The 21069-nt window shown below is 43.8% G+C and overlaps 1 protein-coding gene across 1 annotated transcript in view; it reads right to left on the bottom strand.

Moving 5' to 3' along the window:
• The window catches only part of Rnaseh2b (ribonuclease H2 subunit B), a 39954-nt gene that overhangs the window by 1725 nt on the left and 17160 nt on the right, over positions 1 to 21069 (bottom strand). The window contains exons 3-9 of the mRNA XM_029469329.1: positions 19969 to 20045; positions 16892 to 17006; positions 10105 to 10169; positions 9206 to 9308; positions 6543 to 6624; positions 5310 to 5352; positions 27 to 107 (exon numbers count right to left, since the gene is read on the bottom strand). Of these exons, the coding sequence (XP_029325189.1) occupies positions 27 to 107; positions 5310 to 5352; positions 6543 to 6624; positions 9206 to 9308; positions 10105 to 10169; positions 16892 to 17006; positions 19969 to 20045 (566 nt within the window). The remainder of the gene's footprint in view (positions 1 to 26; positions 108 to 5309; positions 5353 to 6542; positions 6625 to 9205; positions 9309 to 10104; positions 10170 to 16891; positions 17007 to 19968; positions 20046 to 21069) is intronic.

The following is a 21069-nucleotide window of genomic DNA, read 5'->3' as shown; positions in this document are numbered from 1 at the left end:
ATGCCACCACACCTGGACACACATACCTTGCTGGTCTTCAAGTCTTTAGTGTTAAACTTAGTGTAATCTTCTTTCGCTTCTACAGGCTCATCTGATAACTTTAGTTTCTGCAATGTTAGAACATTGAAGCGTATCAGACCCTATCCTCTCACCATCCTTTCAAACAAACATATCCCTGGGACCCATACTTTACAAACTCCTTCACAGTTGACAAGCACCGTAAGAACTAAGCCACATGTCTCTTCCAAGATGCAGCCTTGGTGATGACTGGCCACACTTGAGTAGGTACTCGACATGGCTCCAGCAGCTCTTCAATGATATAAACCCACTTTGTATGTATCAAGCACGGTGGGCTTCTGAGCACTTACAGACTGAGTGGGTATAGTTGAGGGGGCCAAATAAAAGGCACAGAAGTTGGAGACAAAAGGCCCCATAGGGGCTCTGTGCCAAGCGTAACCCACTCTCTCCAGCCCTGGCCCATTCTGATGGCCACTACTGAACATGGGCAGCGTTATTCTGTCACCAGCTTTGCACAGTTTCCTGCCTTGCTTTCTCCTTTCCATTCGGCTGCTTCCCCATTCATCCACACAGAAACCATACACAGCAGCATTGCAGGACAGGGAACCTAAACAAACTCCCAAGTGAAAACACAGGATGTGGAGTTAGATCTCAAGTAAAAGCCAAAAGCAGAAAGAAACCTAACCAAAGGACATTTACTTCTTCACTCATGTGCACGTGCAGGCTTGTGCATGCCACAGCACACATGGGAAAGACCAAGGACAACTTGAGGACCTTGGCTCTCTGCTTTTATTACATAGATCCCAAAGATCAAACTCAGGGCTGGCAGCAAGCGTCCTTATTCCCTGAGCCCTCTTGCTGCCCTGCCTCATCTCTCTTTTTAAAGTGACATTTACATACATATGTACATACGTATGTATGTGTGTGTGTCTATGTGTGTGTTAATCTCAGTCTTCATACACACATCCTGTCCATTAGACCCAGTGCAGTAAACCTTCATATATTCTCACCATTCACAAGGTCCTTTTGTACCTATGCATATGAGACTTCTGTGACCAGTTGGGCTGTGCCCTTAACATCAGGTGACCACAGTGTAGAAAGGAGGTCCCACCACAGTCTACAGGGAAACAGCACAGCAGGGTGGATGGGCCTTGTTGCTGTGTAGAGGGGCAGACTGCATGGTAGTCATGACTTGGATTTACACAGACCTTTAGCTCTTCCGGAAATCCAGATACATACACAGCAGCAGAGGTGCCTTGAGAGTGCAGACCCGACCCACTCTCTCCTTCACAGCCTCCATGACACAAGATAAAGACACACGGAATTGCTGAGATTGGGGCTTGCCATAAGAAACAGAAAGAGGGGTTTTCTTGGCTACAGAGTAATCTCTAGCAAAAGGATTGCCAAAAGCAAAGGTAGTCTTACTGTGCAATACTGACCTACCAGCTGCATGCCAGGTACGGAGGCACATGCCTGCAGTCCTGGCACTTTGGAGGCTGAGGCAAGTGGACTGCCATGAGTTCAAGGTCAACCTAGACTACCGAGTGAGCTTCAGTCCAGCTTCAACTATTGAATCAGACTGTCTCAAAAGATAAAAGAATACAGCTTCCCTCCAGGTATGGTACAGAGGTATACACGAACCACAAAGGCCTTCATCCAAAAGAGCTTGGGTACCTCACCAGTTGCTACCCAGCTGACAGCTGGCAATATTAAAATTGAACATGAAGTCATGAAGGTGTTTGTGTCCCTTCTCTATGGCAAGTCTTTATTTTTCAGTGACTCAGGGTGGGTGTCCAGGTGCTCAGAGACCTTGCAGAGACTAAGAACATGTCAGAGATGACTCTAGATTAGGACTGTCCTTCACCTTAAGCAAAGAAACTTCTCTTTAAAGTAATCGAGGTTAATGTAGACTCATGGTGCCGAATCAAGGTTCTGAGTGCTCAGCCTTCTGTGGGACATCCACATTCCTGTAAAGCTCAGAGAACATCACTGAAAAGGAGGCAAAAAGATGAAAGAGCTAGACCACTGTAAGGCCATGAACCTGTCTTACATGCAGGGTATGACTGTCACTCATGAACTCATAACAGCTCCATATGCTTACAGAGGGAATGGAACACGACATAGGCAGTAAACATTAAGTCATAGATAAGAGTAGGACTTGTAGGTCTCAGTCCCACCTAGGCCAACTAATGGCAGATGGGGACTTTGAGGAAAGAATAAGTTGTCATTGCTTGATGTAGCAACTGGTGAGCTACCCAGGTTCCAGGAAACCATGCCCACAAGGTTGGGAAGTGCAGGTGGGGGAAGGAAATAGTTAAACCTGGTAAGCTACAAAGCAATATCAAAACCAAAATAAAAAGATGTGAGAGTGGTGTGGGGACTTGTGGTAGTGGGGGAGGCTGAGAGGGTGTAGGAGTGCCAGCAGAATATATTATATACATGCATGTTAATGATATACATGCGAATTAATTTAAAAACATATCACAGAGGGATGGCAGTAAAAAGCATTTGACATGCCTTGCTTCACTGGAAAGTCCAACATAGAAATCTACTGCTCATTGCTGATACACTTATATGCTGTACTAAGGATCTGTCATACGGATGTTCAACATGCAGTAAGAGAAAAGGAGCTTCAAAGGCTCACATCCACAGGAAAGCCAGTGAAAGTATCTACTAAAGGAGAACAGGAAAAGAAGAGGAAGGGGTGGGAGGGGAGAAAAGTAAAGGGGGTGGGTAGCAGATGGAGGGGAGAGGAGGGAGGGGAAGGGAGGGAGGGAGCAGAGAGGAGGGACTATCTTTCGCACCTGACTAGCTTTGAACTAGTCAGATTAACTCATCTTGAATTAATTCTGGAATAATTCATCTAGATACACTGGGAAATAAAGGAATGCAGTATTTCCATTATTCTGGTATTTAAAAGTCTGAGTCATTATGGACTGCGCAGTTGCTGCTGGAGAATTGAACAAGTGGATCAGAAAGACACAGAGAACAAAGAACTTGACTAACAGGTGTGTTCCAGGGAGAGAAGGAGGCAGTGGTCCCTTAACCAATGCTCTCTGGTCTTCGGCTCTTATGGTTCAGATGTTAAGTTCCATACAACACTTTATAACTACATGCACAGACTCCTGAAAACAAAGCACTCATATCTTATAAAAACCTGCCAATTCTTAGACACAAATAGGAAAGTCAGAAGTCAGAGACAGCCTGTGTTGTTTAATGGTTTGTTTGTTTGTTTTTGTTTCTTTGGAGGGGTGGGGCTGGGGGTGGTCCAGACAGGGATTCTCTCTTTAGTCCTGGCTGTCCTCCAACTTGCTCAGTAGACCAAGCTGGCCTGGAACTCACAGAGATCTGCCTGCCTCTGCCTCCTTAGTGCTAGGATTAAAGGCATGAGCTACCTACCATCATGCCTACCCATGTTAAAGTATAGTGTATCGTCAAGTACAGTGTGTCCTTTGAACACTGGAGGACACACGGAGTAGATGGCAACAACCTAGAGACTGAGGCTCAGAAGCATAAGATGCTGAGATCTAAACATTTTGGCAAACTAAGGCCCACCACCAAATCCAGCCAGCCCTGGTCTTATGAAAGAAATGTTCTTGCAGCACAGCCTTGCTGTGTGCCACAGGGGCTGTGCTCCCACTAAGCACCAAAGCCAGGCAATCTTACCACTCACTGTCTGCTTCAGTCTCACCACTGTCTAAAGCAGCGGATCTCAACCTGTGGACCCAGACCCCTTTGGGGGTTGACCAACCCTTTCCCAAGGGTTGCCTGGGACCATCAGAAGCACATGACATTGCATTACAATTTATAATAGTAGCACAATTACAGTTATGAAGCAGTAGTAAAAATAATTTGATGGTTGGGGGCACCACATGAGGAACTGTAAAAGGGTCATAGCGTTAGGAAGTTTGATAGCCACTGCCCTAGACTAACACTGATGACTTCCGCCTTCCCAGTAAATGCTTCTAAGCTGCCACCACCCTAGCCCAGCAACCAGGACATGAAAAGGTACTGAGCATGCTGGCCAGCCTGAAGGCAGAACAATGAATACTAGGGAGAGTTAACCACAGCATGCCATCCTCAAGGTACCCACTGCTGCTGTTTCAGACACTCAAGGGTGTGTGCCTATTCCCATCTTGGAGGGCTCACAAGGGATCTAAGATGTGGCCAGCTGTGAGGCAGGCTACAGTTGTGACACCTGGCTTCTCTACTTGGATCAGGGAAATTAACACAAGCTGTGGGAGGAGTCAGGGTAGCAAATCTGAAAAAGAAAGGTGTCCCCAAAAGGCCAGGGAGATAAATGCTTGCCATGCCAATAAAAGAACTAGAGTTCTCCAGACCCCTCATAACAAAGTGGATACAGTGACGAATGCTTGTAGTCCTAGCACTGGGGAGACAGAGACAGGCAGATCCCTTGGGTTTTGAGGGCCAGCCTGGTTGACTTGGTGAGCTCCAGGCCAATAAGACACAAACAACCAAGTAGGAAAACAAGGAGGATGGTGCTTCCTGGAGGACTGCCCCACCCACCCCCACCTTCGCATGCACCTGTGTACATGTGCAAAATCACCTTCGTGCTCTCTGAACACAATAACAGATGACAATCATGCACAATTCTCATTTTAAACTCAGTGAAGAGCCTGGGTCTTCCTTTCCTCAAAGGATTCTTTATGTTAGAAAAATCATGCTCTGTGACCCTTTGTGCCAAAGACAATTACATTTGGCAAAGTGACTTTCATGTAGAGTCAATGCAAGAAGATTTTAGCCAGAAGGGCTAAAAGACACTACTAAGACCTAGGAGGCTGAGACAAAAGGACTAAGATCAAGGCCAGTCTGAGTCACATGGTGAGATGTTACTTCAAGGAGAAAATAATAATAATAATAAATAATTATATCTTTAATACATTTTTCTTATTTTTATTTATGTATATGTGCATGTATGCAAAGGGGTGTGCCAAGAAGTTCATCAAATCATCTTGAGTTGAAGTTATAGCAGTTGGAAGCCACCTATCATGGGTGCTGGGAACTGAACTCTGGTTCTCTGCATAAGGAACAGCACCTCAGCTCTCTAGCCTTGACCTATGTATGTTAATGGAGGCACCTTGCTAAAAACAATTTGTTTTCACCAGCCAGGAAAAATGGACAAATGAAGACAGTCATACAATGCAGAGTTCAAGTGATGCCATGTCATGTAAGATAGACTCTGCATACTTTAAAGTAGATAGAAAAGGCTGAAGTAATGGGCAAATATATTTTTCTAAATCACTAGAGATATTGTAGTCCCAGTTTCTTACCTTTGATGGAGGGTTTGGCAATGAAGATGGAGGTTCTGGAAGCCTAAGGAAGTTAAAAATAAGAATCATGGTCATGGCTTCTCATAGACAACAGAGAAGCTGGGCCAAGGTGTAAGGGGTCTTATCTGGTAGAGAGTTCTGACTTCCACACACTGTCCTGCTCGCCCCAGTGAAGAAGGCAATTTCATTGAATGAATGGATGGAGATGTCTAAGGGGAGACAGACACAGTGGAAAGCCATCTGTTGAAGGGAGTTGCCTTGCTTTTGCCTCCATGATTGCATATGGTGGAGGGGCATTGCTTCCTTCATAAAAGACAATGCAGTATTTATTTAAAAGTGGAAAGTATTTAACTGTTGGGAAAGCCACACGAACGGTATATTTTCTCTACCAAAGAAGAGTTTACTTTGCATTGTCTTTCACCCAAAATATTTAACTCAAATTTCAGTGGAAAGAAAATATCAATGCAAGTAACAGAAGGGAAACTAAGGCCTCTATCAAGCCGTGGGCATCCAGGGAAACATCAAGCAGAAAGACAGTCAGTAAGAGCGAGCTTTCCAGACCTGTAACTAGTACAGAAACTAGCTTCCCCTGTAATTTTTTGAAGTAGGCGTGCTGGATAGTTTTTATTGTCAACTTGACACAACCTAGAATCCTCCAGGAAGAGGGAACCTCAACTGAAGAACAGACGGACTGGCCTGTGGGCATCTGTGAGAGACTATCTAGGACGCTGCTCTGCAGGGAATCAAGCACTTAGCACCATAGAGGTGCTGCAGGGAACTGAGCACTGAGCACCGGGGAGGTACTGAAGGGAACCGAGCACTCAGCACCGGGGAAGTACTTGGTGAAGATCTTGGAACTGTAAACAAGATATACTATACAACTTTCATATGCAATTTTTAAAACTACCATCTGCCTTTCACTTCCCATTCTCTTAAAATGACCACAAAGAACCAATTAGCTGTCATAGGGATAAAATTGTAATACATGACTTTTTTCTAAAACTGCACAAAATAATAAATTTAAGGTTAAACTTAAGTTGCTACAATTAGTTTCTAGCAAACCAAATCATTCTACTTAATATCCATTAAAAACAATTTCCAGTCCACCCAGTATGAGACAGCCCATGGACCACAGCTCATCACAACCTGCCATGCCACGCCACAGAGAACCCTCCCGTCAGAAAGAAGCCCAGAGGAGCTTGTGAATTAGGGCTGGAGACGGATGATACTTACTTCAAGAACTTGGATAAATCATCACTCAGTTCTTTAGGGATGTAATCAGAGATCAGACCATGGGCATAGCGAACATAATCTTCTGAAAGAAACAGGAGAGGGAATGAAAGAAAAATTAGTAATAATTATAGTGGCTTGAGTCAAAATGATTCAAATTCTTGCTCTAGGTGGCTTTGGAAATTCACTTAAACTTTAGTTTCAGTACCTGCACTGGTGAACCAGGGGTACTAAGACTTGCCCGTTGGTGAGTCAGACATACAGTGGATGAGAGGCAATGTGGGATGCTGCCACAGATGTGACTGCACAGTGGATGGCCTAAATAACACTGCAAACGTGAAACACACCCAGGCCAGCTTTCTTAGTCGGAGTCCCAAATGTAAGCAAAATCGTTAGCCACCTGAAGCTGCATGAACTATCTGCATCTCTTTTTAATGGTTAGTTTTTCACAAACTTGCTTTAATAAAGAAGAAAGCTAAATACTGCACAGAATGAGCATGCTCCCTTCAAAGAAATAAAGCTTGTAAGTAGAATCACTTATACGATTTATATCTTCTAGGCATTTGCTTTTATAAGAATTCAAACATTTACACACACCCACACCCACATACACGCTCTCCTACAGCAACAGAACAGGAAGAACAATGGACTCAGCAGAATGTAGAATCATTAACAATTCTAGTGTTCAGAAGCAAACAAACTACAGCTCTGACATCAATGCAACACAGCTAAGGAGAGTGCTTCTACATGCCAATCACAGCTCAGCATGTAAGCAACACAGGAGGAATGCTGTGTGCAACCAAGGATGGGAAAAGCCCACAGGCACATGAGTACAAAGCTGTGTCCAGGTTTATTCCTGCCTTCCTGGTAAGGGAGCCATGTTCGTCAGTATTACTTTAGAATCCACAGTCTGGTCTTTAATCAGTTGATACAAAACTGAAACTTTTCATCAGACTCCCCTTAAAATGTGCTGTGATTCTGGGTAGGCAGTATTCAGTGGAAACACTAAGTGTCAAACTACTGTACGAAAGCCACAACACGGCTCACTTGCTGCTTCTAACACTGCTGGTAGGCTGGAGTCTGCGGTGTCCCATAGGCTCTCATGTTCTGCACACTTGTTTCTAGAGTAGGTGGTATTGATCTGGAGGCTGTGGAGCCCATGGAAGGTGGGGCAGACATCAGTCAGTAGAGGAAGGCATTGATTCAGGCTTCATTCTGATTTCTGTCTGCTATCGTGTGGCACAAGTTCCTGCCATTATGGACGGATCCACTTGATAGGAATGGGGCAAAGTGGATACCACAGCTTCATGGTGGAAGAGTAGGAGCAGGCCAGCCAGAGCCTCTGCTGCCAGCACTGCACTCAGAGCAAGACTTATCATCGAAGAGAAGTCACCTGCCTTTCTGGGACTGCCGTTTTCCACCTTTTAAAATTAGATCTATCGAAATAATTTCTAACCCCCTCTTCCTACGTAAAAAATACAATTTACTAATTGATTGACTGCTTTGCTCTATCCACCCAGCAACCAGTTTGACACTGGCTACTGATGTAGTGAGTCCAGCAAGCATGCTGCCCACCCCTCTCAGCAATAGCTATGGCTACAAGCAAGGTGCTAGAAACCAGATGCAAAGCCCTACCTAAATGACAACCTCATGCAAGCGCTGTTCCTTGTGCTGTTTTGTATATTGTGTATTGGTTTTTCATTTCCCACAGTGCCTGGGGACTCCTCTCAGGGCCTTGTGTGTTGAGAACACTTGATTTGTGAGCTACATCCCTAGCCCATGTGCTCATTTTGTTTATGGCTGAAGTGAGAAATTGGGAGTTGTAACTCAGAACAAGTAAACACTGATTTGGATTTAAGGTCAAAAGCATTTCTGTCCCACCACTGAAGACTGTGAACTGCACTGCATAGCTGCTTTTCTTTAACTACACACAGAGAGATAAAGGGTTCCTATATTAGAAAAAGCAAACTAATGCACCTTAATAATCTGTAAGAAAAGATCTTCTAATGAGCTTTGGTCTTAAAATAAAAAGCAGGAGGAGGGCTGAGGATGCAGGGCTTTGGTGGAGTCTGCGCAACATGCATGAGACTCTAGGTTCAGTTCAGATGGATATAGCAAAGGAAGGAAGGGAAGGAAGGAAGGAAAGATAGAAATAGAAACCCAGAAGGAACATTTGCCAAGTGAGTTCATTTTCACTTCTACAACACAATGAACCCTCCCAGGAGAACTGAGATGCTGGGATGGAAAGAGCCACCTTCCACTGGGCTCCTGAGGCACGTTGACCTTCAGGCCAAAGGTCAAAGGCCACACAGTCTATCCAAGAGCCTGTCAGCAGTCCTGTGGTTTCACTGTTTGCTAGCTAGGAATTTGGCACAGCCCTGCCTCTTACGACATGCCTGGTACACCTGTCACGTTATAAACACTTTGAAAGGGTGAGCAAGAGTGTTCAGACACTGTCACCATTAGTATAAAACACTATTCATCAAACAAATGATTCAAGAATTTGTTCACTATTAGGCCACGAGTAGTGACCTGAGGCTGGAAACAGTCAGTGTCTGAGATCAGAGAACACCTGCCCACATCTGTAGCACATGGGAAAACAGGAAGCTCCTGAAACCCTCAGAGGCAGACGGAGGTTAACTTGGCGGCGGCAACCTGTTGCTTACCTTCCTCGTCCTTGGCCTGAACACCAGAGAAATATGCAGATGACTGAACCCGGGCTCCAACGTTGACATTATTAGCTTTTAATGCTACCACAGTTTGGTTGACCTAGGAGGTAAACAGAGGGATGGACTTTCAACTTAACTTTAGAATGCTCTGGCTTTTCAGATGGCTTTAGTCTACCTGATATCCAGGAAATATTTAAGCACCTAGAATTATCTTTGTCAGCTATCATAGTTTAAATAAGAACGACCCAATAGACTTATATATTTGAACACTTAGACATCAAGGAGTGAAACTCTTAGAAAGAATTAGAAAGATTAGGAGGCACGGTCTTGTTGGAGTAGGTATGGTCCTGCTGGAGGAGGTAAGGTTTCAAAAGGCCATGTGGGGCCCAGGCTCCGCTTCCCTCTGTCTATGATCAGGATGTGGCTCTCGGCTACAGCTCCAGTGCCATGCTCAGCACCATGATGATAATGGACTAAACCTCTGAAACTGTCAGCCAGCCCCACTTAAATAAATTCTTTTATAAGAGTTGCCTTGGTCGTGGTGCCTCTTCACAGCGTGAGAACAGAGACTAAGACACCAGCTGTCAGAAGATGAGATGGCTGCACAGTTAATGAAGGGAGCCGAGTGCTCAAGATCTCAACACAAAGTCTTTCTGAGACCCACACAACCTGGAGGGGTCACTGTGAGAACGGAGAGAAACGACTCTAGAATTAACTTGCCCCACCCCAGTTATGTGAGCAACATCTAACAAGAGCTCCTGACACTCAGGGGCAGGCCCATGCAATCAAAGAAAACCGGGTTCTGCTCAACCTTGGCTCTCTATAGGCATTTTTTTTTCTGCATGTTCAAAATGGTCCCAGACTTGGTCTTCTTGTTAGTTTGCGAGGCTACACACCTTTTTCTCCAGCCACTTCAATGTCTTCTCTGAGCTGTACTTATAGTACTTCTTGCTGTTCACTTCTGCATTGAATTGAAAGAGAAAACTAAGAACCTTAGTGCAATGCATTAAACTAACACAAGCCACAAACACCATGCAAAAGACGTACACAAGTCAGTAACTTAAAGACATCTCACAGCGGTGTGTATTATTCAAAAACTCAAGCTATAAACCTGAGAACATGCTTGAGATAGCTTTTTAAAAAAAGTCCCAAGCAGAGCTGGCTGCCTCGGAAATCAGCCACCACAGAGCGAGCAGGAGCTAAAGGACTCCTTGACTCACATAAACAACCCAGAAGAAAACAATCTGTACAAGGCAGCCAACTAACATGCTAAGCAATCTTATTTTTTATGAACAACCCACTTCAATATTCTCAATAAAACACATCCTCTTTCAATAAGAATGGAAATTTCAAGGTTTGGGGTGGGAATCAAAGTAAGACAGGCAGCTGGGAAGTTCACTGAATATATTCAAAGGGGGGAAAATCTTAGTATCTACCGAGTGCTTCCCGGGTGGGATCAGTGATGCTGAAAAGCACGACATATCTGCTTCTTGATGTATTACCAACATAAACAGGGGGATTTAGAGTCATGGTGACCTCAGTGTGGTCCTTGACAGGGATGACAATTCCACCTCTTATAAATGATACTTCCTTTCTTCACAATGCACCTGGCTTTATACTCTGACCAGGACCTCCCGTGTGACACATTTTACTTTGAGGCTCTCTTCCTCCCACCAGGCCTTCTCTACAGCCATGCAGGAGTCATGTTTATGACTACTGGAAAGCCTACGGCCAGCGCAGACCCCTGGGAGCCACACAGAATGAGCTCTGCTCTCCTGCTCTGGGCCTTAGGAAATGGAAACTGCTTTTCTAAGGTAGTTCATTGAAGTCTATTAAATGACCCTGAGACTCATGTCATTCATCTCCTCCCCAGTGCAGTGTGTGGTTGAAGACACAAAGGACCAGATGAAGCAGGACAGGAAGGGTCACCTGCCCTACACAGCATCTCTGAGGATGTTACTGGAAACACAGCAAGGAAGGGCATTCTACCAGTCTAAGAACTCTTGCTCCTCTAGGGCTAGGGCTACCTGGCCACATGGCCCAAGGAAGGCTTTTAGCCTGGACTATACTCCTTGGAGGCCATCTCTCACCCTGTACACAAGTCAGACACTGAACACCCAGCCACCCAACGAAGGCATACAGTTTAGTGACTTGTTAGAAGCTCCACTCACACCCTAAGAGATGTTCCAGACCCCCCCACCCCCCACCGTGCTCAAGTCTCTCGTGAAAGACTCACCTGTGCTGTTTACTTCTTTTGTTCTGACCTCCAATATCCTAGAAGAACCCCCACTTCCTGAGCCCCTTAAGCTAGGCTCCCATACACATCTTGGGTAGAGTCAGACTGGGCTGCCCGTCTGGGTTTATGTTATCCAAATCACATCATCACCTTGGAACCATGACTCTCAGAACCTCCGTCCTCCAATATAAAGAAGGTGGGGATTCCCGAAGGCACTGCTGTGAGCGCAATGGGAGATAGCACACACAACTCACAGTACAGTGCCTGCCTCAAACTAAATAGAAAAACAAAAGAGACAATGGCATTTCTAAACAGCAGCAGTAGGGACTGGCAAGCTCCTTACATATACTTCTCCCGAGACCGGCAATGCAGGGTATCTGATACATGACCCCCCAAGGGTGGAGGAAAGCCACAGGTTGAGAACCACAGTGCTAGAGCTTCATAGAAATGGGTCCTGTAGAGTGTGCTCAACGGTTTCTGAGACATCTCTCCAGAATTAGAATTCTAGCTGCTGTCTGCAGCAGCTCCTTCCTTAGCATGGTGGTGTGGTCCTGGCTAGGAGGACTACATTTGCTGACCCAAGAGAAAGAGCCATGGATTTGTTCTATTTGGGCTATTTTGGGATGGTTGCTATTCAAAACAAAACAACAGAGAGGCCACACTCTCACTCAAAATTTGGCACTGACACACTTTAATAAGCCTAGAAAAAAAAAGAATTAGGAGTAGAACTACTGAGTCACACAGAACTGTCAAGTGGTTATAACTGTGTCCTAAAAAAGTATTTACTAGATGAAATACAAGATACACTTTCTTGTACTGGTGGTTCTGTGTCATAAGAAATACTGGAGTTCTTCAGGATCTTACAGATTATTGTCCTTTTTTCTTCTAGAAGTTAAATCATTTTCACGTTTGCATTTAATTCAACAAGCCACTTTGAGTTTCCTTTTCTACCAATGTCCATTATTTTCACGTGGATATATGGTTCAAAAGCCCCTCTCCCATTGAACCTCACAACACACACACACACACACACACACACACACACACACACACACACACACACAAACAAAGCTGTTATCTGTAAGTGATCTTGCATCCCAACACCTTGCTTACTCTAAGTCCTACTGTTTTGTGGGTCCCTTTGGGTTTGTACACACACAACACTATCTACAAAGAAAGGCATTTCCACGGGGACTCTTCAATCGCCCGCCTTCCCTCTTCCTCATATTCCTACCGAACCTTCTGAGACTTCTGCCAAGATGAAATCTTTATCCAAACTGGTCTAAAGGAGAACGTGTTCAGTCTTTACCAGGATGCTATAAGGAGTCTGCTGCAGACATCTTTACCAGAGTGAGACAGCTCACGTCAAATGTATCTCATGACTGCATTTGCCAACTGCCTTTTCTGTATTCACTCACGATCGTACTTTTTCTTTTATAATATACAAATCTGTGAATTATCCAAACTTTCTAATGGCCAACAAACTTTGTATTATATTTAATTATCTTTAATATTCTGTTAGGCTTTGTGGTGGCCAAAGATATTAGCCTAATTTTCTTTTTATAACAACTTTGATTTTGGTATTGGGGCCATTTCTGATCTCATTAAATTTTAGTTTCACAGATTTTATTCCTCATCTATTGCTGAAAATGTCTGAGTAAATCGTCTTGTTCTAAGTATTATTTCTTCTAAAGTAAAATACAATGTACTATAAAACCGACTAGTCTATTTAGAAGGTTTTTTTTTTTTTTTTTTAAGATTTATTTATTTATTATATGTAAGTACACTGTAGCTGTCTTCAGACACTCCAGAAGAGGGCGCCAGATCTCGTTACGGATGGTTGTGAGCCACCATGTGGTTGCTGGGATTTGAACTCTGGACCTTCGGAAGAGCAGTCGGGTGCTCTTACCCACTGAGCCATCTCACCAGCCCTAGAAGGTTTTTATATCATAAATTTTAAGGGTAAATTCCTGTGATAAGCTATCCAATCCCAAGACATTGGTCTTCACCACATATACACATGAACAATAGCAAATGCTTAAACTGATTAAATTCATTAGGTATACATGTATGTCCATATATATATATATATATATATATATAAAGATGTATGAATTTGAGAGGGAATAGGGGACACAGAAGTAGGAGGAAAGTGTTGGGTGGAAATGATGTAAATACAGTACTCATATATGAAAAAATCTAAAAAAACCAAAAAAACAAAAAACAAAACAATCAAACAAACAAAAAAGACGGGCTGGAGAGATGGCTCAGTGGTTAAGAGAACTGACTAGTCTTCCAGAAGCCCTGAGTTCAAATCCCAGCAACCACATGGTGGCTCACAACCATCTGTAATGAGATCTGATGCCCTCTTCTGAAGATGGCTACAGTGTATTTACATATAGTAAATAAATAAATCTTGAAAAAAACCCAACAACACATGCATGCACATCCCAAACTTAATACTTGTGAATCACTGAGCTAGACAATATTTGCATATGGTAAAAAGGTTTAGACTGGTCTGAAACATCTGGAAAGATTGAGTTTACATGATAAAGATGAAAAAAGTAATTTTACGATTAAGTAACACATTCAGTAGTTGGATAATCAGTGTGCAAACTTGAATTCCCCCAATGATTTACTGAACAAATTGCCTAGAGCACATTTTCATTTCTATTTTCTAAAGGTTTCTCATAACCAAGAAACTCTCAGGCCCCTTTCCCCTGCCTCCTGGGTTAGAATCTTGGCAATTGCATGGTCAATTTCCAGTATCTGCCTGTTAATTACACGCCCAGCATAGAGCAGCTCAGGCTCATTTTTATAAAAAAGTGTCTCAGTCAAGGCTGAGTTCATGACCCTATTAGTCCTTCCCTGTGTCTTCTCTAAAAATTGTGAGCCGCTTTGCCCAGAAACATGTCTGAGACCTCAAGTCAGTAATTAGAGCGTCCCCAGTGACAGTGTGGTCAGGGCACAGGCCACTTTTAAAGGGACTGTGGCTGAGCTCATCCACAGGGAGGCAGCAACATAGAAGATTCTTACATCCTGACTGGACTCAAGCTAATATTTAACACCACAGACACTGTAACCTGCATCTAGGGCTATATAGGTGGGGAATCTGAGTAAATAAATACCAGAGACGAGAACCAAACACTAATTTATAATAGAGGACTCCAAACTTCCAAACTTAAGTAAGCAGCCAGTGCTTAACACAATTACTGAGGATAATCTGGAAGATACACATACAATGCCTAAAATCGCTTGAGTGCTCTCTGCAGAGCAGAGAATCTCTCTCTGTCTCCCTGTCTCCCTCCCTCTCTTCCTCTCTCTGGCTCCCGCCTATCACTCTCTTTTGCTACATAAAAGGCAATTATTAGGAAAGGATATACTACCCAAAGATTCTAGTAGAATATCTTGGAGGAGGGCAAGAATCATTATTACTTTAGCATTCAGAATGTTATGTGAAGCTCCATTTATGTCAGCCATGAAAAGAGAGCTGTCCATCCCAAATACAGCATCATGGAGGATCTGTCATGAGATGATTCTGACAATCTTGGTACCATACACCTCTCAGAGCCAAAATGGATCCTAAGTGTGGCCACAGAGGAATTAGCAGACCTCTCAGATGTTAGTGCCTCCCTCGAGCGTATGTTTCTGGGAGTCATCACTTTCTTGGTTCCAGAGGAACTGTCACAGTTCCCAGATCATCTGTAACCCTAAACTGCCAATCAGCATGTTCTGTCTGGTGCTCACCCCTTTTTTTTCCCTTAGCTTTGAAACTATTAGGGTGATTTTAAAGATACTGACACCAAGTTTGTATTGTGTTTCAAATTCATCAAAGCACATTCACAAATGAAAAGAAAACATGATATACTGAAACCGTGGGACCCAATAAAAGCAGCTAAGGGAAGCTTATAGCTAAAAATGCCTCCATTACAACCACTTAACAAACAAACAACCCCACCCAGACCTCAAATATATAACTTAACGGAGTACCTCATGTTTTTAAAAAGAACAAGCCAAAATTAAAATCAGAGACAGAAAGGAAGAATAAAGACCAGGGCAGAAATTAGTTAAATACAACTAAAAGAGCTATATAAAGGATCAAGGAAATAAAAATTGACCTGAAAAGATAAGATCGACAGAGACTTAGCCAAACTAATTAAAAGAAAAAGAAAGAAGACCCAAAGCAATAAAATTGGAGGAGAAAAGAGACATGACAATATGCACCAAGGAAATTCAAAAGATGGTCACTTGGAAAACCTATATTCCAGTATACTGGAAAATCCTAAAGAAATAGATAAAGTTTTAGATCTGTAGGACTTACCAAAATCAAACCAAGACAATATACACAACTTAACAGATCTATAAGTAAAAATTAATTTATAAGCAAAAGACTGCAGCAGTAATAAAATGTCTCTCAACTGAAACCTGACCCAGGCGATCAGTTGCCCAATTCTCATGCAGTGCCAAAGAAGTCGCTTCACTGTTCCTCAAATTATTGCAGAAGACTGAAAGGAGGAACAGGGCCAAAGTCATTTCATAAAGCCAGCACCTGATACCCAAACTGAACAGGGACTACAACAGCAAAAAGAACATTACCAGACAGCAATGAGCGTGGCCCCAACAATTCTCAATAAAACACTTGTGATGCAAATCAACAGCATATTAAAGACATTGTTCTTCATGACCAAATTAGCTTCATTCCACATGCAAGCTTTATTAAACATATGCAAATCAGTAGGTTTAATACCAACATATAGAATAGAAGACTAGAAACCACATGATCATCTCAACAGATGCAGAAAGGGCCTCTGACAAATCCAACATCTTTTTATGAAGAATAAAGAATAATTTAGAGAAGGACTATATTTCAGTACAGCAAAGGTCATGCATGGAAGATGACAGCCAGTATTACACTAAATGGGGTAGCCTCAAAGTATTTCCCCTAAAACTGGGAATGAGGTAAGGTGTCTGCTCTCTCCACTCTTACTCAATACAGTACTTGAAGTCTCAAAGTACATGAGACACTTGAATGGAATTGTTTATGAAGCCCATCACTACACGCAACAACGTGCACATTGCTCATTTCCTACTTTCAGAACACCTGTGACTAGGACCTATAACTATCTCCCAGCCTGCTCCTCTGGTCTATGCTCTGTCTACTGGTGTATGTCTCCTGGGCTAGGCTGAGGCTCAAGCCCAGAGTCATTCTTGACTCTCACCCTCATGCAAACACCACTACATCACCAGATGCAGATTGTCCTACACCAAAACAGCTGGTCCCCTCTAGCTCCACCCCCATGCTCATCTCCCCTGCTCTTCCAAGTCCAAAACTGGCTAACCACCTTAGCTTCTCCAGAATATCCTCCGTCCCTTAACTCTCCCTACTGAAAAGCTCACAGACAGATCTGCATGGCCATAGCCTGATTTCAAAGGCTTGTACACCATACCTTTTTCCTCTGTCACATGCCGAAGTGACTTTTCAAGCTCAGGAAATCTCAGCAGCAAGGTGCAATCTGGAAACGTGTCATCCACCACGACTTGGTCCAAGGGCTGATACTTCCCCTGAAAGGGACATCTGAGTCAGTCAGGTGGCCAACGGCTCAGCCACAGAGCTTTCACACAAAAAGAAGCAGGAAACAAAGGAGCATTCCACAGGAAATCTTTATATTAGAACCCGAGCTCCTCACTCCACTGAGGGAGCCTCTAAACTGTGGCAGGTTCAAGGGTCGAGCCTGAGCTCATCTTGTGAGGAGGGCACTCTAAAGAGCAAGCTAGCTCCTTCGAGGGCACAGTCCCTGTGTGAAAAAGAAAATCCCAGGAAAAAAAGAGAGAAACAGGACAGAAAAGATGGTGGGGACCATCTGAGGATGGTCGAGCTATTCCACATAAAAAAAGAGCCAGCTGAGGCTCAAAGCACAAGTTCCACTGTCACACCTAGAAGGCCTAGAAGGAGCCCAGCCCAGACCCAGAATATACATGTTTCCCTGTCTTCACTCCAGGACTGGATAATAATAATAAAAAAAGTCCCAAAGTGGATCCATTCCTCCGAGAGCCATCAGATGAGGCTTTCAAATTAGACAGAAATAAAGGAAAAGGCAGCTGAGACGTGAGTAAAAAGAAGACGCAGGCAGGCTAAGACAGGCCAGAGAGACAAGCTGTCATAGCCTGGCTGTTAGGAGTGAGCCATGCAGACATTCTCAGGTGCAGTTTCTCTTAACATCACTAATGGCAGGGGAAGGCATATCTGATGAAGACAGTCTGATTAGGGAGCCAGGTTTAGGAGCAGATTCACTGTCTGCCCAGGTCCTACTCTGCGTCTCTGCTTCCGAGACTGAACTCCTAGAGACAGACAGTGTGACTGATCGATTTTCTCTGGTTTTCAAGGTGAATCCTGTCATTTCTTTCACAGTACACGTGATAACTTGCTATATTTTTCCATTAGGCTAGAAGGCCAGAAATGCCTGACTGAAATGCTCTTCCATCTAGCCCAGGCTCCCCAGTGCTGCATTCTTTAGGTTTCTATTTTAAAGTTTTGTTTCCCATGATCAACCAGTATTTTTATACTTCGCTGTTTTAAATAATACTGACATGAATGGCACTATAGTCTCAATAGAAGTTTTATTATTGTTATTATATTTTTATTTTCTTTGCCACATGTCCACAAAAGAGCAAAACAAGAAATATGTTTTAAATATAAAGTTAATAAGAGTTGGTGTGAAAGGCTGTGCTTAAAAAGAACAAGTCAAAGTCAAAAGTGGAAACAGAATTTTAAAAACTAAATTAGACACGACGCCATCTAAATGTAGGGAAGAAACATTAGGCACCCAAGTGTCACACATCCAGGACTTAAGAAGAAAAGGCACAGGGGCTCTGGATGGCATCATTTCTGCTTCACTCTGCATCTGTCACCTTGAATTTAGTAGCTCCCAGAAGGCCAGACTGAGGAGCACTGAAACTGGGTCTTGCTCTTAACAGGAGATGAGGAGGCAGTGCCCTGTGCTAAGCTGAGGTGCACTAAGCTGAGGTGCACGTCTCCCTGTTAGTTTCCCCTAGAGAACATCCGCCTTGTGAACAAGCTGACTCCTCCCTCAGCTTCCTGGCAATAGAATCTGTGGCATCTCTGTGGCTCAGAGGCATGAGTCGTAATAGCCTCACTACCGTGTGTGGATCCCAGTGTACTGACCATCATGGCCGCTCTCAGGCAAGAGCAAAGGGAGGAGCATAAAGTGTACAGATCAAAGCAGGAAGAAGGCTCCAGGTGAGCTTTGTGACTGTCAGTGTTTATAACAAAGTCGGTTAGCCTATAAAATAAAGTTTTAAGAATTCGGTTTAAAGACCAAATACAATGAAGCAGAAGTGTTTCCTCTATAAGGAAATATGAAAGTCCAAGAAATAGATTGTTCTATCTAAGCAGTTCAAGCAATACTCATTAAAGCTGTCAACTCAGAGATTTGAGCTGAAGGAGGGACACTTGAGTGCTCCCAGTTCTCCTTTCAGAGAACTCCAAGCTCAAATCTATATTCATAGTAATTCTAAGAGGCTACCTGCATTCCCATGAGGCTGGCATGATGCTGGTAACCAAAATGATTTTTAGCAAGATGGGGCTCCTTAGCTGGTGTTGAGGCAGGGACACCAAAGCACCCCAGCTTTCACCGTATTCTTACAGTTTTTAAATTGCCAGTTTCACTTAAGATGTCCTTGCTTTGGGGGATGGTGGGAGCTAGAGAGATGGCTCAGAGGTCAAGGACATTTGATGATCTTGCAGAGGATCTGGATTCAGCACCCAGAACCATCTGGGAGCTAACAGTTCCCAGAGCAGTAATGCTCTCTTCTGGCATCCATGGGTACCAGGCACACATACATATAAAAGGTATCTTCTTAAACATGTACATAAACAAACCAAAACCAAAATCAAAACCAACCAACTAAACAAGTAAAAAACCTGATATCCCTGCTCAGGTACTAAAAGCAATGGATTTTATTCAAATCTGGAGCCTGAATGCAGTGTCTTCAGGCTCCATGTGAGGGAAGTGCGCTCACCCAGTTTCTGCTGTTGTACACCTCTGGGCACAGACACCATCATGGAAAGCCTGAGACTGAGCGCTCAGAGAAAGGAGGGCTTTTGCTCTGGGTCCTCACGTCCCAACCACACACACCTAAGCTCCCCATTAGTTAGCATTTACTAGGCAGAACACAGTTTACCTATTTCTCAGACACTCACCCACGGAGGTAAATCTTCCCTTCCTAGCTGAATTCTTAACATTCACAGCTAAGCACTTAGTGCTAGGTTTTCATTGTTATGCATGGCTACCACTGTGGTACAGAGTGGCAAGCTAGGCCACTGAAGTCACAGTAACTTGATCAGACTTGATCACCAGCAAGGTGCTGCTTCTCCGGGGAGGGAAGGGCACTCCGATCCTCACCACTATGTGTGGGGCATCTGTTCTAACGACTGAAGTGCACCTTGAAAAAGAGAAGCAGTGTCTCTGTGCCCCCCTTCAGACACCCCGTATGGGAAGCTCACCTCTTTGCCAGCCTTTAGGAGATAGTGAAGGAGCAGGAACAATGGGTCCATGGGTGTGGCAAAGTGAAGAAGGCCCCCTGCAGGAGAGAAGGAACAAAGAGAGGTGTATGCCTTACAAGGACCGCTTGGTCACCTTACCCATCAGGGTGAGCTGAATGTGGTGAACCCCCACATTCAGAAATGTGACATCTGCCCCCGTGGCAGCACGTGTAGCAGCTTGTGTTTTCCATCAGCAAACTCAGGAAATCATTGGTTTAAATGCTCTCATTTCCTCCAGTTAGATGGCCTTCCTCAGTCTAGACGCACCATGAGCTTTTACTTTAAATGGCTTCAAATCCCAAGGGAAGAGAGTTAAAACGACTTTTCATTTCAACATTGGAATCATTTCCTATAGGTCTCACTGGAGAGAGTAGAAGTGTGGGGGAACACATGTGGGGAGCACGGAGAACCGTGAGCCAGAAAGCTCAGGAGCCAGGTCAAAGAGTAGTCTGCGAGCCAGACTGTCCAGGCTCCATCACTGCTCCCCTCCACTTTCCAGTCTCCATCTGATGCTCTGCAGCTATCAGTCAAGGCGAGCTAAGCATGCCAGAGCAGAAGCCGGAGCTCTCATGTACCACCTGAGTAGGCACAGCTACAACAGAGGGGACAGTGTACTTCCCACCTCCAGAGCTATAGAGACACTACATGCATTTCCAAAAAGAAATTAGGTATATTCTCTATTTAAATTATGCACGTGTGTGTGTGTGTGTGTGTGTGTGCATGCATGTGCACTTGAATACAGACCATAGAGGTCCAAGAGGGCAGCATGAGATCCCTTGTAGGGAGAGGGACCATGAGGTTTTCCCCAACACCCTCTGGTTCCTGGCCATGAAGTAAGTGGTTTTGCCACACAGTGCCACCATGAATTCATAACACAAAACCAACTGGCACAACGAACTGTAGACTAAAACCTCCAAATTGAACCACAGAACTTCTCTTCTGATGAATGGATAGTCTAAAGTATGTGTTTATACAAAGGCAGCCACATTCATTAAAGAAACTTTAGTAAATCTCAAAGCACACATTGCACCTCATACAATAATAGTGGGAGACTTCAACACA

Source organism: Mus caroli, chromosome 14, assembly GCF_900094665.2.
Source record: "Mus caroli chromosome 14, CAROLI_EIJ_v1.1, whole genome shotgun sequence".
Classification (NCBI taxonomy): Eukaryota; Metazoa; Chordata; class Mammalia; order Rodentia; family Muridae; genus Mus; species Mus caroli.
This window is presented reverse-complemented; position numbering and strand designations above follow the sequence as displayed.